Source organism: Acomys russatus, chromosome 13, assembly GCF_903995435.1.
Source record: "Acomys russatus chromosome 13, mAcoRus1.1, whole genome shotgun sequence".
Lineage (NCBI taxonomy): Eukaryota > Metazoa > Chordata > Mammalia > Rodentia > Muridae > Acomys > Acomys russatus.
Genome location: NC_067149.1, coordinates 63,037,349 through 63,053,942, shown reverse-complemented (window position 1 = coordinate 63,053,942; position 16,594 = coordinate 63,037,349). Strand labels below are relative to the sequence as shown.

At 41.3% G+C, this 16,594-nt stretch overlaps 2 protein-coding genes across 2 annotated transcripts in view; both read right to left on the bottom strand.

Moving 5' to 3' along the window:
* Plekha5 (pleckstrin homology domain containing A5) overlaps positions 1-16,594 on the bottom strand; it is a 189,605-nt gene that overhangs the window by 112,793 nt on the left and 60,218 nt on the right. The window lies entirely within an intron of this gene.
* On the bottom strand, positions 1,308-3,893 carry LOC127196923 (transcription factor BTF3-like). Its single transcript, XM_051154643.1, has 2 exons — positions 3,843-3,893; positions 1,308-1,619 (listed from the first exon to the last, which is right to left on the bottom strand). Exons 1-2 carry the CDS (start codon positions 3,891-3,893, stop codon positions 1,308-1,310), a joined length of 363 nt encoding a protein of 120 aa, XP_051010600.1.

The following is a 16,594-nucleotide window of genomic DNA, read 5'->3' as shown; positions in this document are numbered from 1 at the left end:
AAAAAGAAATGATGAAACAACTTTAATGAAGAAAGAATCCATATGGAACCACCAAAGAGCTACAATCAAGAGAAATTGACTGAAGGGCACCATCAGAACGCCGAGGCCATTCCAGACTGAGGTTAGGGTGCAGATAAACTTTCTGTATGGTTAGGAGCCATGCTTAACTGGCTTAACTCGAGTTAGGTTAGGTGAAGAATCATGTACTTCTAATGATTCTACTGTGGTGGTTTGAACACAAATGGCCCCTACTGGCTCATATATTTGAACACTTAGTCATCAGAGACTGGCACCACTTGCAAGGGAATAGTCGAGCCCTTGCTGGAGGGTGGGCTTTAAGGTTCTGAAAGCCAGCCCCAGTGTCTCTCTCTTCCTGAGGCCCACAGATCTGGACACAGAACTCTCAACTTCTCTAGCACCATGTCTGCCTGCACATCGCCATGCTTCTCACCACGACAATAGACCAAACCTCTGGAACTGTAAGCCAGCCCCAATTAAAAGAGTTTGCCATGGTCATGGAATCCCTTCACAGCAATTGAGCACTAAGATGCCTATCATACCTGAGAGTTCATTAAAATACACTTTTATATCATTTCAGCTGAACCACCTTAAATTTGCCAAAAAGCCATTCTTAGAAGAAATATACCAGAGAGAAGACAAAATATAGGACTATTGAGAGATACTACTTGACAAATTCTTTGCCAGTGTGACAGATGACCAGTCGTGCTAAGGAAGAGTTATACTGGGTGGCCTCATTCATGGGCCTTAGAGTTTACTTGGGTATAAGTAACTACAAAGAACTGAATTACACAATAGTATCTAATAATCTCACCCTGATTCTTACTCAGATTTCATTTGCTCATTTATTTATTTATTTATTCGCTTTGCAAGACAGGGTTTATCTGTGTAACCTTAGCTGCCTCGGAACTTGCTTTGTAGATCAGGCTGGCCTGGAACTCAGAACTCAAATGATCCACCCGCCTTTGCCTCCCAAGAACTGGGATAAAGGCATGTGCTACCACTGTCTGGCTTCAGTTTGATTTTTTTAAAAACTAGGCAAAGAATTTTATTAACCTTTTCCAAACTTTATTCCCAGGCTTCTTCAGCTTAGTTTGCTGTGAAGACTGAGTTGTGTATAAGCAAAAACTGAAAAGAGCTGCAGTGTCCAGAGGGCTTGGGATTAAAAATATTAGAGATCTAGATTTTATCAGATCCATAAACCAAAGAATTTTAAAAAGCAGTCATGATATAAAATAGCAGCTCCCGTAACTTCGGCAAGTGTCACCTTCTTCAGAGGCTGCCTCAATTCAGTTTGCCTCGTTCCTAGAAGCCTCATCAAAATTCTCCACCAGATCTGGAACCTCATCCTCATCATCCTCTGCAGTAGCAAGTGGTGCTTTCCCATCCACAGATTGTTTGGGCAGAGCTTCAGCCAGTCTCCTTACACTAGTCATCCTGTCTGTACCAAGCTGGTTTAGGAGGCGGGGAAGCATTTCTGTCAGCTGCTTTGTCTCGGTGTGGCCCGTAATGGTGAAGGTGTTTGCTGCCAGAGATGCCTGCACTTTAGGGTTGTTAAAATGGACACAGATATTGTTTACCCCTAACTTCTTTAAGGAGAACTGAAAAAAAAAAATTTTTTTTTAAATGATCTGCTGTGGCTGTTTTGTGAACCACCTTCTTCTTTGTGCAAGCAGTTCTTTTCCCACCAATGTACGGGGGACTGGGGTTCATGCCCAGGGCGGGCAGACCAGCGGGGATGCAAGATGGCAGCTAGCTCAGTTTGATTTTTTTTTTTTTTTCCTTTTTCAAGACAGGGTTTCTCTGTGTAGCCCTGATTGTCCTGGACTTGCTTTATAGACCAGGCTGGCCTCAAATTCACAGCCATCCACCTGCCTCTGCTTTCCTGAATGCTGGAATTAAAGGCATGCTCCACCATGCCTGGCCCAGTTTGATTCTTAATGGTTTTATTAGAACAACAATCATCACAAAGAGTTCTGGCTTTCCACCCTGCCCCCAACAGAGTGAAACCAAGCAAATCTACATTTGGTGGATGCCAACCACTAGATGAGGAATTCATACTCACCTAAAGGTAATTTTAGTTAACATGGCTGATATAGTAAAATAAAAATACCTGGGTTAAAAAAAAAAGTTGTGGGCTGGAGCAATAGCTCAATGATTAAGCACACACTCTGCTCTCCCAGAGGAACTGAGTTCAGTTCCCAGCACACACATCACAGCCACCTACAACTCCAGCCCCAGGGGCATTTGACAACCCTGTCATTTGTGGGTATCTGCATTCATGTGATCATAATCTTCTGGTCCTCCTGCTTCCTAAGTGGTGGGACTACAGGCGTGCACCGTAACACCTGGCTAAAGCAGAGTAAAGCTTAGTCATGCCTTTCACTGTGCAGGCTACAGCTGGAGCACACAGGAGTTTACAACCACTCTAGAAAGTTAACATGGAACCAGGATTGGAGGTAACTAGCTCTTAGGAGACAGATGTAGAAGGATCAGAGTTCAAGGCCATCACTGGCTACAGGAGATTTGTCTTAAAAGCCAAAATAAAATAAAATAAAACCAGCTCAAAGCTGGCACTGCCAGCACTCAGAGGCAGAGGTGAGCGGATCTCTGTGAGTTCGAGGCCAGCCTAATCTACAAAGCAAGTCTAAGACGGCCAAGGCTACACAGAGAAACCCTGTCTCGAAAAACCAAAAACCAAACAAAACCAAACAAAAAAACCCAGCTCAAAATAAAGCTGGGTTTACATTCTACGCTCTTTCTGTCCCTCCCCCTCCCCCACCTCTCTCATTGTTATGGAGAGATAGCTCAGTGGTAAAGAACGCTTGTTCATGCAGAGGATCTGGGTTGGATTCCCAGTTCCCAATGTCATACATTTGAGCAAAATATTCATACACATAAATAAACATAACAAAATAAAAAATCCAAAGTATACTATTGTTTATAAGTGAGTATGCTCGGGGGCTGGAGAGATGGCTCAGCATTTAAAAGCACTGGCTGCTCTTCAAGAGGTCCTGCGTTCAATTTCCAGCAACCATCTATAATGGGACCTGATGCCCCCTACTGGCATGTGGGCATACATGCAAAACACATAAATAAATCATTTTAAATAAGTAAATATGCTTTAGTCAGACTGCTTTAAAAAACAAGAAAGGTAACATTTTCTAATTATGAAACTAAGGCAATACTTATTTAAACAGCTCTTTTCTACTAACGCCAGTCTAAAATAGAAAATTTGACTTTCTCATGTTAAAAAATTAGACATTTCTGTTTATAGTGTGTGTGTGTGGGGGGGGGGGGATGATGGTGAGACCAGTGAAATGCAGACAGCCACATGAAGTAATAAGTGGCAGGGTCAAAGGCCCAGGTCTACCAGACTGCAAAAGCTACTTTCTTTCTTACTACAAACATCTTCGGAAGGTTTGTTTGACAGGAATATTCAATGAAATCCTTGTCTTTTTAAGATTACTATTACTATTATTATTATTATTATTATTATTATTTCCCTTCAAAAGCCACAATCTGGCTATCTACCACACAGGTTGTCCTGGACCACTGCTGTCTCCTGGGCACTGGTTCCCAGGTGTGCCTGCCACACGCGACTAAAGGTTAAGAAGAAGAGAAACTTGTGAGAACTGTAAAAGTTTCTGTACAATATTCGCACAGTATTTGTCTATGCTTCTAACTGGCTTCCAAAAACAAAACAAAACACCCAAAAACCAAAACCCAAAAACTGTGATTTTGCGCAAACCTTGGTTAGGGCAGCACCCATCTTTTAAGAAAGTGGTTTTAGCATGCTCCTGGCCCTGTTAGCTAAGGCTCACCGTGCACAGGTCTTTGAACTCTTCCCCTGTAAGGTGGCCTCTCACCTCCATACTGAGCAGAGCTCCTACTTGGATTATCAGAACGTCTGTTAAATGTTTAATGGCTTGTATAGTTTTTCTTTTCAAAGCCAATTATATTCCAGGAGAAATTAAGTCCCTGAGCAGGACGGGAAAAGGCCACACTCTGTGTGAAAGCCGTCAAAGCTTGCTTTTTTCAAGTTGACTTGACCACAGGGCCCATCATCACTCAGGGGCTTCCTGCCCTGATGAGTGTGGCAGAGGCTGCGTGAGTGTCCCTTAGGCAGGGATGAACACACTGGCCTGACTATGAACAACAGAGCTATACTTCCTTGGTAGAGCCAGGCATCCTTTACAATCAGCAACTTTCTTTCCATATGCCTCTCCTTTCATCTTTCCCACTATTTCTATGTGGGAAAAAGTAAGTCTTTTTGTCATCCTTTTTCTATTGAAGTGCTCTAATGCTCGATGAAGAGAGGCAAAAAGGACTAAATACACCAATTAACTTTGACATCAACAGAGGTTTAACCATATAGCTCGTCTGAAATGCCTAGAGAAAAGAAGTCAGCAAAATACATAAAAGTGGAGCTGCTTAGTGTCTCTAGCAGCCATGTGTTTTGCATCCAGGCAATAAACACAGTAGACACCTTATAGAACTTGCTATTTACCCAGCAGTCTTATACTAAAAAATAAGTGCAGCAAATGATACTTGTGGTACCCAAGGTCATGAGCAGGAGACATTTCCTGAGCACCTTTCACCCGTCCCCATGTCTAACCACTAACCTTCTCTTTATGAATCTCCAAGCTTAAATGCACACCCACTTCCTTCTCATGCGCCAATCCTGGAAAATGGCATAGCGGGGGCAGTTAAAAAAAAATAGAGGTATTTTAGGAAAGCATCACATAACTGCCTGGCACGTGGCAGCACTGAGCCTTCAGTATTCTCCCCCCACATTCTTTCTAGAGCTCTTCAAAGTACCCGCTAAACTGCAAATTCCCTACCTGACATTCAGATGTACAACACAGTTTTCCCCAAGGAAAGATATATGGTGATTTTATGCTTTCTCTCAAAAGCTATAGTACTTATCCCAAGCACAGAGGTAGAATTTGAAACTCCAGAATACCCAGAAGACTTGATAGTCAACTGTATCTATTCCAAGTAGTTAAGCATAGTGTTCATTAAACACAACAATAAAAGATTATAAATATCACCTGGTGTCTTAAGAGTAATATGTGGAAACATATAAAGCACCTTCCTTTTAAGTTCATACTAAAACAAACACTTTGGATTAAGAAAATTGGAAATTACTTAAGATTATCTTCCTAGCAAGCAACTAAAACCAGAAAAACATTGTTCTGAACACTTGCATAATTAATGCAGTAGCTAAAACAGAGCGGAGTCCAAAGATGGATATGGAATTGTAGCACAGTTTACAATGTGCTGCCACTTTCGTTTTACTTTAGACAATTGTACATGACTAGCTGCATTGCCAAGCACACTTTTAGTTTTGAACCACCTAGTTAATATGTATATTACTGTAACTACCCTCTTATTTTCATTCAATTAACTGATCTTATTCTAAACAAGTCTTACTTATTACTTTAACAAATACAGTAAAGGCAAAAGTTGTGATTTCACTATAAAGCAAGAACAGTGAAATACTAGTGTGTGAAAAACAAGAATGCTAAACTGCCTGAATGGGCGAATCCCGGTCTCTCGGTACACAGTTCCACCACCACAGGAGCAATGCTATCTGTGGAAGGCATGGGGAAGTATTGTCACAGCAGTTTGTAAGCTTGTCACCTCACAAATAACCTGGCAGTATTTACGAAGGATGAGACTTGAGAGAGCAGAGGAATTTTTTCCAGAGCGGTGTGCACTAACTACATACAGCTTCGGCTCAGCACAAAACGAGCTGCAGATGTAAGTAAAGGCACAGGCAGCCTACTGGGAACAGACAAAGCAGAGTAAACCATTCACTCACCAAAGACAGCCTTTTGTTTATGAAGCCGCGCTCTGCTCCTCAGCGAGGGCTTCTGCTTTCTGACAGATGGATGACACCGCGTTCTTCCTCCTGCTCTTTCCACCAGAAGCTGGAGCACACTGCAGTCTTCTGGAGCAGGTCCCTCCTATGAGCATGCTCGGTGTCTAACTCAAATAACTTGGTATCTCAGCAAGCAATGACCTACTTCTGAACAAACTCAGAGCTGCACTCACTCCACACACTGCCGCGCCAGCAGGCTGGACTTTAGCTCCGCGGTCTCAGGGCTTCATTTAACTTGCTGTTCTAAGCACGAAACACTCCTGCACTTTTATTAAAGCATACCCTTATGTTTCAACATTTTAAAAAGATTTATCTTATTTTTAATTATATGTCTCTGTGTGGATTTGTGCACGTGAGTACTGGTGGCAGAGGAGAGAGACTTAGATCTCTCTTGAGCTGAAACACAGGCATCTGTGTGCTGAACGGGTCTTCTGCAAGCGCAGCAATGCTCTTATTGGCTGTGCCATCTCCAGCCCCAAGTGTCAATACTCAACTGTCAACACAATATGCCAAGATGCTGAAGAAAACTGCAATTTTAAGACATCTAAGATATGCCCCCAAACGTAAATATAAGCACTGATAAAGCAAACAAACTAGGATTCACTCCTCGGTCTGTCCTCCTGCCTACCTGTCAGGCAGCAAGACCTGGGAGGCAGGCGCTGCTGCTCCTCACTGCTATGCTTGCTCTGTGTTTTCAGCCTTACTCACATGCAACTTGGTGGTTTTTAGTTTTTTCTAAAGGCGTTTAATTTCTCCTGTGTAAACAGCAGTGAACCGAAATGCTGATATACATTTGCGCCATTGTTTGTTAACCTCAAGTTAAAGTTGATTTTTTTTTCTAACCTACAGATTATATAATAAATTATAGATGGTGTTACACAACAGCAGGCATGACCCAAATATTGCTAAGTGTAGAAAACAGAATTTTCTAAAATTTGTTTTTTGGTGTTTGTGTGTGTGTGCGCATCCGACTGTCCTGGCTGATCTGTAACTCAGAGAGAGTTCTGCCCCCTCCCCCTCAATGCTGAGATTAAAGCTGTGTGCCGCCACTCTAGGCAAAACTGTGTATTTTAAAGAACAAGTTTTATAAAAACGATAGAAAACCCTGAGTTTATACATATACATTTCTATTAGAACATAAATGGTTCATTGTGGTTTGCTGGGTGAACTGTGGCAACAGCCATGGACTTTGGGAGGATGGAGATTTATCACTGCTTCAGTTCAATCCCGTCCAGCAAAACCCAACCACACTCTTTCACGCCCACTTCCCGTTTTCCCTCTGGGCAGACAAGCAAAACCAAGAAACATCTGTAGGACGCGTCTGACACTTGACACTCACAAAGAAGGCAGCAAGCCTCTAGGATACCAGCATTTTAAAAATAAGATATTACCCTGTAATCCCAGAACTAAGAAGACAGAGAAAGGAGGATTGTGAGATCAAGACAGCATTGGCTGTCGACTCTGCCTGCATCCAGGCTTGCCCGTTTTTTAGGCAGAATTCTGTCTGTAGCAGAAATGAAGACATTTTGCCCAGTGGTTTGTTTGTCACATTTGAAGCCATCTCCATGAGGAGGTTCTTTGATGCTCATCACCCTCTTTGTGGAAGACTGGGTGTTGCCAGGAGTTAACCTGTCTCGCTGTCAAATAATCTTTAAAATAATAAAAACATCTTTAAATGCCATATTCTGTAGTGCTCTGAGGTTTTTGAAGACCTTATCTATTTTACCTTATCTATCTATAGAATCTTATCTGCTAAATCTAGGATGGATATATTCTTGTGATAAAAAACAGACTGACTAGTAATTGGCATGAGATGATTTGATCAACTAACCATTATACTGTATTACTTAATTATCCTAAACAGCCTGCAATGGCACTTTCCAAACTCGGCCAAAAAGGGTGAGCAAGTCCTTAATAGTTCTTGACTCACAAATATGTCTGTCAGATATATTGGGCCAGAAGGCTGTAGATGATGCTCCAACATTATAGAGAGTTTTGGGTGACTGTTCCGGCAGCAAACTGTCTCTATCAGTTTTTCATTTTGGAAGCTGCTACACCACACTTCCTGTTTACTCAGGTAATTAAGTTATATTTCTTCTCAAGTCTCTGATGTGGTTGAAGTCCAGATAGTTTAGTCTTACAATTAAGCTTAGTTGTTTAGGGGTTAAGATGTTTTTAAGTCTAGCTATATGTTTTAAGTTGATAGTGATGAGATATGATAGATACTGATTTTCATTCAGAATTTTAGACACATCAAGATAGGAAAGATGTTTTCTTCAAGTTTACCAAATACAAATAGCCAAACCACTATGGATCTAACATTTATATAATTCCTGATTGTTTCATGGTTCTTCTTGCTATATGTAGTTTATTTTATATATGTGTAATAATATAAATGTATATTTAAAAAAGAAATATAATAAAAATTGCAAATTAGTTATATAGCAAGTTCAAGGCCAGCAAGAGGTACATAAAAGATACTACCACAAAATCACTCAACCAATCAATCAAGAACAGAGGATAGCTCTGTAGTTAGGAGGACATACTGCCCTTGCAAATAAACCAAGTTTAGCTCCCAGCATCTATCCGCACTGGGCACCCACACTCAAATGCACACATCAACAAAGACATATACATATATACACAGTCTGAAATACTTTTTAAAAATCAAGGACTAAAGATGTAATGTGGATAAAGTACTTGCTAGCTTCTGCAAGACCTTAGGTTCAACCTCCAGACTGAGGGCTACGAGAGGACCACAGAGAGAAGTACATACAGCTACGTTTAATTTTAACACTTTTCCAGGGAAAACTTTGTTAAGTTCAAAGAAAACTACCAACAAAACATTTTCTCCAGCATTCGTACTGTCAAAGAGCTTTGGAGCTTTAGGCCTGTGGGTAGCTGCAGAATATTCTATCTTTGAAGAAAAAGTCTAGGAAGAGAAAGAACAAAAGATAAAAGCAAGCACCAAGAGTCACAAACTGATTGAAAGTCTAGAGGGAGGGTAAAGCATTTTGATAAGGAAAATTACTTGTGCTTTTATGGGGGAAAGCTCTGAGATGCCTAGATGAACACTAAGGGAATGGAGAGGAAGGCCAAGGGACAGCCAGGAGTGAGGTGAGGACCTGGACAGAGGCCCAGGGACCTATACGGGGACTAGAGCAGTGACACCAGCTGCATGAACAAAGATGGTGCCAACACTAGGACAAGAGAGAGAGAACCTAACTATTCTGAGAGGAATCTGGAAGCAGATGGCAAGCATCCTTTACGCCGAGCAGTGGACAGGTGAAGAAGGAGCACAGCAGCACAGGCACAGTCCTGTTTTCTTTCATCTCACCAGTTACGTCTCTCCACACCACCTCACTTCCCTTCAGCATCATTTTTTCCTCTTTTATACGTTCTACTTTACTGTCCACAGTAATCAGAGGTCTGTTCTGTGAGCCAGGGTTGCACTATGTAGGCAGCAGCTGTGAGTTTGGGGCTGCCTGCTCAATCTTTGACAGTGCACACGGCCATACTTTTGTTATTGTTTCATCAATCTCTATGTTATGTAATCATTCTTTAATTGACTGGCTTACCCTTCCTACCAGCAAAGTCCATAACAAATATTTCCCAATAAGAATGAATGCTTAAAGAATTCAACGAACGAAGATATCATCTATTCCTCTGACAATCATGTGTTCTCTGAAGATTTAATTATATATTTTTTTAATCGACACTTAGCCACGGGTGGGAATGTAAGAATCGAGAATAGATCTTTTTGTTGCTATTTTGAAGCAGGATCTCACTATGCTACCCAGGCTAGCCTCAGGCTCATGATGTCCCAGGCTTGATGACAAGCATGTACCTCTATGTCCAGCCTCCATGAGTTTTGCCTGCAATTTGCTGTACTTTTAGAGCAGTGATGGGCTCCCAGGCAACCTGAGTAGGTGAGAGACAGAGATCTCACATTTTTCCTCCCCTCCCATGCACGGCTCTTACTAAGACACTACTCCCTCTGCAGAGTGTTAGGACTCACACTTGGTGCTGTGTGCACTATACTACAGTTTGTGGTTATTTTGTTTAGCACAGGCTTGCAGCAGCGTCATCTGGGGTAGCCGACGAATATGAGAAAACATGCACATACTGTACACACACTCATTCACTCACTTCAAAAGTCTCTAGTCTGTCTGTGTGAGGCCACACGACTGTGGAGAATCTCCTTAAATTCTAAGGTTGAGAGAGAGATTAGAGAAACCACCCTCTCTAGGGCTTCAAGTTTACTCATATTGCACTGTCAGCTAGTGCTTTCTTTTGATTTCTGGGTAGTGTGCTATTGTGTGGATATTGCCCATTTGTTATCCCTTCATAGCACCTGGGCAGGAGATGGCACCCATGTCCATTCTGAGGCTATGAGGAATAATGACACTACCAACATCTTAGCACAAATCTTTGTGCAAATGTAGTTCAGTCCTGAGTAGATGGATGGGAGTGGCATCGCACAATGAGGCTCATAAATAACCTTTTCAGAAAACGACAGCTTCTTTCCAAGTGGTTATACTGCTGCATATTCCCACCACCAATGTAACAGTATTCCCGGTTATCCACCAGTGTAACAGTGTTCCCGGTTATCCACCAGTGTAACAGTGTTCCCGGTTATCCACCAGTGTAACAGTGTTCCCGGTTATCCACCAGTGTAACAGTGTTCCCGGTTATCCACCAGTGTAACAGTGTTCCCGGTTATCCACCGGTGTAAGTGTGTTCCCAGCTAACCACTGGTGTTAAAGAGTGTTCCCAGTTATCCACTGGTGTAAGAGCACCAGTGGGCTTGGGTATTTTCACTTTGTAATACCCTGAAGTCTGATGGCACTGAACACTTTTCATGTGCTTATTAGCTATGTGTGTAAGGTCTTTTTGTGTTTGTGTAATATGTTATTTATTAGCTATATGTGTAAGTTTTTTCTCTGTGGAATATGTCTGACATCTTGGCCTACTTAAAAGTTATCTTGAGTTCTGAGCATTCTTACAGCTGTGGATCAATTCCTTGGCAGCCAGTAGCTTGCTTTGTGCTCTCTCAATTATCTAATTACATAAAGCGAAAGCTTGAAACTGATAAAGTACAACAAATTTTTTTCTTTAATGACTTTTAGCATGTAATAAAATTTTATCAGACTGAAACTTATAAACATAAGCTTTATCATTTCTGTTCTTAATTAAGGTGAATACTCAATCGCCAATAAGTTTCTGTATATGAGCCGAGAACAGTGGCACACATTTGTAATCCCAGCACTCAGGGACACAGAGGCAGGTATATGATGTCATTATATAAAGACCTACGGATTGTTGTTTTGATTTACCTATGGCTTTCCAGAACATCACTGGTAGAAAAATCCTTTCTTTAGTGAATTCTTGTGGCATCTTCATGAAAAATTTCCCCTTGGTTTTGGAGAGTAGAAGTAATAAGTAAGGAAAAACAAAACAAGATATAGACAGACTTGGGTTGAAAAAGCAGAAAAGAGCTAATGAAGTTAATACTTGACAGCTTTATTTCTCTCCCAGGTGGTTTGGTGATCTGCTAAGAATGGAGGAAGGGGGAGGCAACAAGCACTCTGAGGAGAGTTAACCAGAGCCACGCCATTCCCTATACTAGTTTTGCAAAATGACAAACTCTCAGGCCCTGACTCAGATCCTGGGACTTCCATTACGTTTTCCATTCCCAAGAAGGGTAGGAAAAAAGGATAAAAAGATTTTAATTTCAGCTTGTTTACAAAGTTTGAGAGTATATGTAGACAGACCTTAGTTATAAAGTACAGAAAGAGTTAATACAATTTCCTCCCAAAAAAACCTCTGCTCTGTCACCGTGTTTCCTCCAAGAGTGGCTAGCAGGCTTACTCAAGCTCTGCACAGTACTCAGCAGTAGAGGATCTTAGAGTATAAGTTTATCAAACTTCACATCATTAGGGTTGACTACTGAGCTACTAGCTAGAGGCCCTCAAGATCACACTGCCATATATTTATGAGAAGTCTAAAGAAGGCTTAATCAACTAGGGAAGGGAACAGTGGCCAGAGAATCTTGAACATGAGAAGAAAAACCATTAGTTCAAAATAGCCTCTGTCATTGCTGTCACCATTTCACTCTTTGAGGCAAACCAATGATGGTCCCAGTCCCACACAGTGCCAATCACACTCAGAACACTGACGCTCTGTACACTGCTGCCAGAGACTCCTCTTTCTGCTTTCTACAGCCCTCACCCAGGGCTTCAGAAGGCAGTAGAAAACAGGAAATCATCTGACTTCTAAAATAGTCATTTTTAGTAACTATCAAAATTTGGAACTCTCCAACTATCCATGAAGAAACCGAGGGGCGAAAGAGATGGCTCAGTGGTGAAGAAGAATGTGCTCTGCTCTTCCCGAGGAGCCAAGTTTGTGTCCAGAACTCACACCGGGTAGCTTACAACTGCCTGTAACTCCAGCTCCAACGCATCATAAGCCATCTTCTAGCCTCTGTGGCCCGTGCACTCACACCCCCCCCCCACACACACACTTAAAAATAATAAATTAAAGGGGCTAGAGAGGCTAGAGAGAGGCTCAGTGGTTAAGATTACTTGTTGCTCTGCAGAGGACATGGGCGTGGTTTCCAGCACCCACATGGTGGTTCACAACCATCTACAACTCCAGTCTCAGGAGATCCGATTTCTTCTTCTGACCTCCAAAGGGACTATCAAGCACACATGTGGCGCAAAGACATGCATGCAGGCAGAACACACAGAGAATAAAATGAATAAACTTAAAAATAAAATGAACCCCATGGGTTGTTAAATGGAAGGGAGCAGTAACAGGATGATCTTTGCACATAAATTTGCAGGAGTCTTTGGCAAAGGTATAGATTCTACATAATAAATATGCTACTGACAAAAAAGAATTGAATTTTAAAAATGAATTTTTATAAAACAAGCTTAAATATACCACTGACTTTTACTGTAGCAATAAATCCTTAGCATTGACTTAGTATGTGGCAAGATAATGAATAGACCTAATTATACATTATTTTGGCATTTAAGTTGTCTGTTGCTACAGGCAATACTTATACTAGAGAAAACCCTCATTCTTTACTAGAAAAATAAAGGACATACAAGGCAATTTTGCTTCTGAATAAAGGTATAAGAGAAAAATATTTATTAAATATTGCATTATGTAAGTGAAAAGAAAAGCCAGGGTTGGGACAGCACTATTATTACTTTCTGTTGAGACATTATAATAACTACTTAATACCCAAGAAGTTGTGGGTTTTTTCCTGTTTTGCTAAGAATATTGTTAATGAGATGACTACAATGTTACCCTAAGTATTGTGGAAATCTTACCACTTCCAAAAGAAATTTGTTCCCTTTGTTTGCTCATTCTGCAAACATGTGCTGAGTACAGTCTGTGGCAAACACTCCTGTGCACACCTCGGGAGCTTACAACCTACAGGGAGGAATCAGAGAATATACTACAGAAAGGGCTATGCAGAGAGCTAAGATGCACTATGGGACTGAGAGTGGAGGATCAGAAAAAGCCCTGAGGAACAGTATTTAAGCACTGACTTAATGACATAAAAGTGGCGGTGGGGGTGGGGCCCAGATTGGGCAAGCTAAATTTAGACTCTAAACTTGGCATTCTAAAGAGAAGAAGGCTTGTAAACCAAATATAGTGGAGTGAGAGAAAATGGCGAGGTGATGAAGTCTGAGATACAGGAAGTCAGCTAGTACTGGATTCTTGGACCACGCAAGTGATCTCTGGGCATGCTTTCAGAGCAACGGGAAAGCTGCTTGTGTTTACACTTTGAGAAGATGCACTCTTCTACAGTATGGGGAATGGATCAGAAAAGGCCAAATGCAGAGCTCAGAAAAGCTGAGAGGCTATGGTAACTGGAGAGATGATGGTGGCACAGAAGGGAGGGAGGCTAGAGACACAGGAGGCAGCATAGCTGGACACTTTTAGAAGAGGTGTCAACTAGGTCTGCCAATAGAAGGTACAAGTTTGTTGAGTAAAGGAGAGAGATTAAGGATGCTTCCAAAGCTTGCAAGGCTGTTTTCTAAGTGTCGCCACAAGGCACTGTTTCAGTGTACATACATGAGGTTAGGAATGGATGCAGGTGCAGATGACACTGGCATGTGGCACGCATAGGGCCTTGGAAGTAATGAATTTACAAAAAGATCTCATGATTGAATTTTACTGAAAGAAAACTTCAGAAACTCAGATACAATAAAATATCACTTAACATCATAGAAAGAACAAAAATTATTGTCCTTTTAAATCTAAAACTAGATGGGTATATTTCAACATTTCAGTCATCTCAATTAGTTTAGTAGGCAAGACAAATACCAGATGCTCATTAGGCAAAATTATGTAAACAGCAACAAAGAAGACAAGAGGCCAGAAGAGAATGATCTAGAACAGCTTGAAAGTAAAGTTTATCTATGCAGTGGAATGTGGCATGTAGCTGTTGAAGACATGAAGGCTGGACCACAGACACTACTATGGAAGACAGAATAAACACAAGCCACCCAGAGTGGGCAACAGAGCAGGCACGGTGACATCACTTTCTACATAGTACTTTTGCAGTTGGCAGTGAAAACAAAAGGGAGAGAGAGGTGGAGAAAGAAAAGGTACCCAGGTCAGCAAGGATTGAAGGAGTTCAGGAGGAGAGTTTTCACATGCAGGTTCTAGTCTGCCTGCCAGCTTTGCGAGAGACTCTAAGGCTTGGTTTATTCATGTGTTGAATGGAATTATAAACATTAAATGAACTAATGTTTAAAAAAAATCTAGTATATTGTCAATGCCAATATATGGTATCTATTCTTCCTTCTTTCTTTTTTGGTTTGTTTTTTGAGATAGTGTTGATAAACAACCTAGGCTGGCCTCAAAAAAAAAATATTTTTTAACTTTTTAGTGATTCTTTGTGCATCAATGCACATCATGCACCTAAATCCCATGCGTCTCCTCCTCCCTCCAAATTGTCCTCTGCTCTTGTACCCCTCCACACAGTACACCTTTTCTTTTGTCCACACAGCTTTGCTTGCAAATGTTCATTGCACTGAGTCACTGCTCTGGTTCAGGACCTCTGGCTTCTGCCACTCCATCAATACAGGATCCTCACTCGGACTCCTCTTGGATGTCCTGTTGTCGCCCTGCGTCAGGGAGGTCCTGAAGCTTTGGTTCTGCAGGACCTGGCCTCAAACTTATGATCCTTCCTACTTCCACTTCTCAAATGCTAAGGCTATGGAAATCCATCACCAAACCTAGTGCCTCCAGACACTTTTTTATTCATCAACCTTAAAATATACTATATACAGAATAAATTATTTTCCTTAGTTAAAGAAAGTACCAGGCAAGGAGAATCAGGTCTTCAACTCTCGTCAATCAGGACACTGAGACAGGAGGATTTTGAGTTCCGTATCAGGTTGACAAAAACAGCAAAAGGGATCAGAGAGTGAGCAGCGACCCACTAGGACTTACTGGGCTGCAGTAGTGCAAGCACACTTCATCTGAGACGCCTTACTGTAACTGTACCAACGCTTAGCTTCACATCCCTGTGCTTCTCTACAGACACTCCAGTGTTCAACTTGTCTGCAGCATATCATACGGCTGGCTAATAAAGGTAGAGAGGATGGAGAACACAGCCAAGGGGCTTTAGTCTCAGGGTTATACTCACTCACATCACAATAAGACAAAAACACTACATAAAACAGAATAGATTTCCAAGTAAATAATAAAATTCAGTCCCAACTTCCAATGTAGAATGACGGATAAAAATTTAAACTGCTTAGTGATAATGCTCAGATTTACTTTTCAAATGCTGGCTTCATGAACAACATTCATGTATTATCTTAAAAAACAAAGCCCACCCTAATGAAGCAACATTCTTACAAATCACTATATTCTGGCCCTTTCTAATCAAGATTTTTTTTCTAAAAAAGACATTCAAAGACATTAACAGTATGCCGCTTTTTATGCTGAAAGTTTGTTTACAAGCTTTGATCTTTGATTCGCACACTGTATCCATGCCCCCAAACATACCATGTAATTTGGAAGTCTCACACGGGATCTAGAGAGATGGCTCAGTGGTTAAAGGCACTTTTTGTTCTCACAGAAGACCTGCATTTGGTTCCCAGCACCCACGCGGTGGCCACAAACATCTGTAACTCCAGGTGCAGGGGATCTAATGCCCTCGTCTTACCTCCAAGGATACCAGTCACATATGTGTACACATTCATGCATGTAAGCAAACACTCATAAAATAAATCTTAAAAAACTTAAGAAGCCAAGCTTACTCCACAATGGGATAGTAAACATTTTAGGCCTTGTGAACCAAATGGTTTTGCCATGACTAAAAATTATGCCTAGATAATGAGAAAATAGTCATAGACAATACATAATCAAAGGAGCATGACTATGGTCCAACAAAATTTTAATTCAAAACCCAACAGGCTGTATTGGTCCCTAATCTAGAGGACCAATTTCATAGCATGGTGCCGGCCCCAGATTTCCTCAGGACCACCTCACTCATTGGTGAGCACCATGACTCACTGCACTTCCATTTTCAAATGTTCACTGAGTTTCTGAGTATTTTCCCCCTTGTTCTGTACTTTACCAACCAAACAGAACTTAAGTATTTTCTTTCCTCATAGTTTTTAATCAAACTTATTTCTATACCTTTGACTTCCCTGT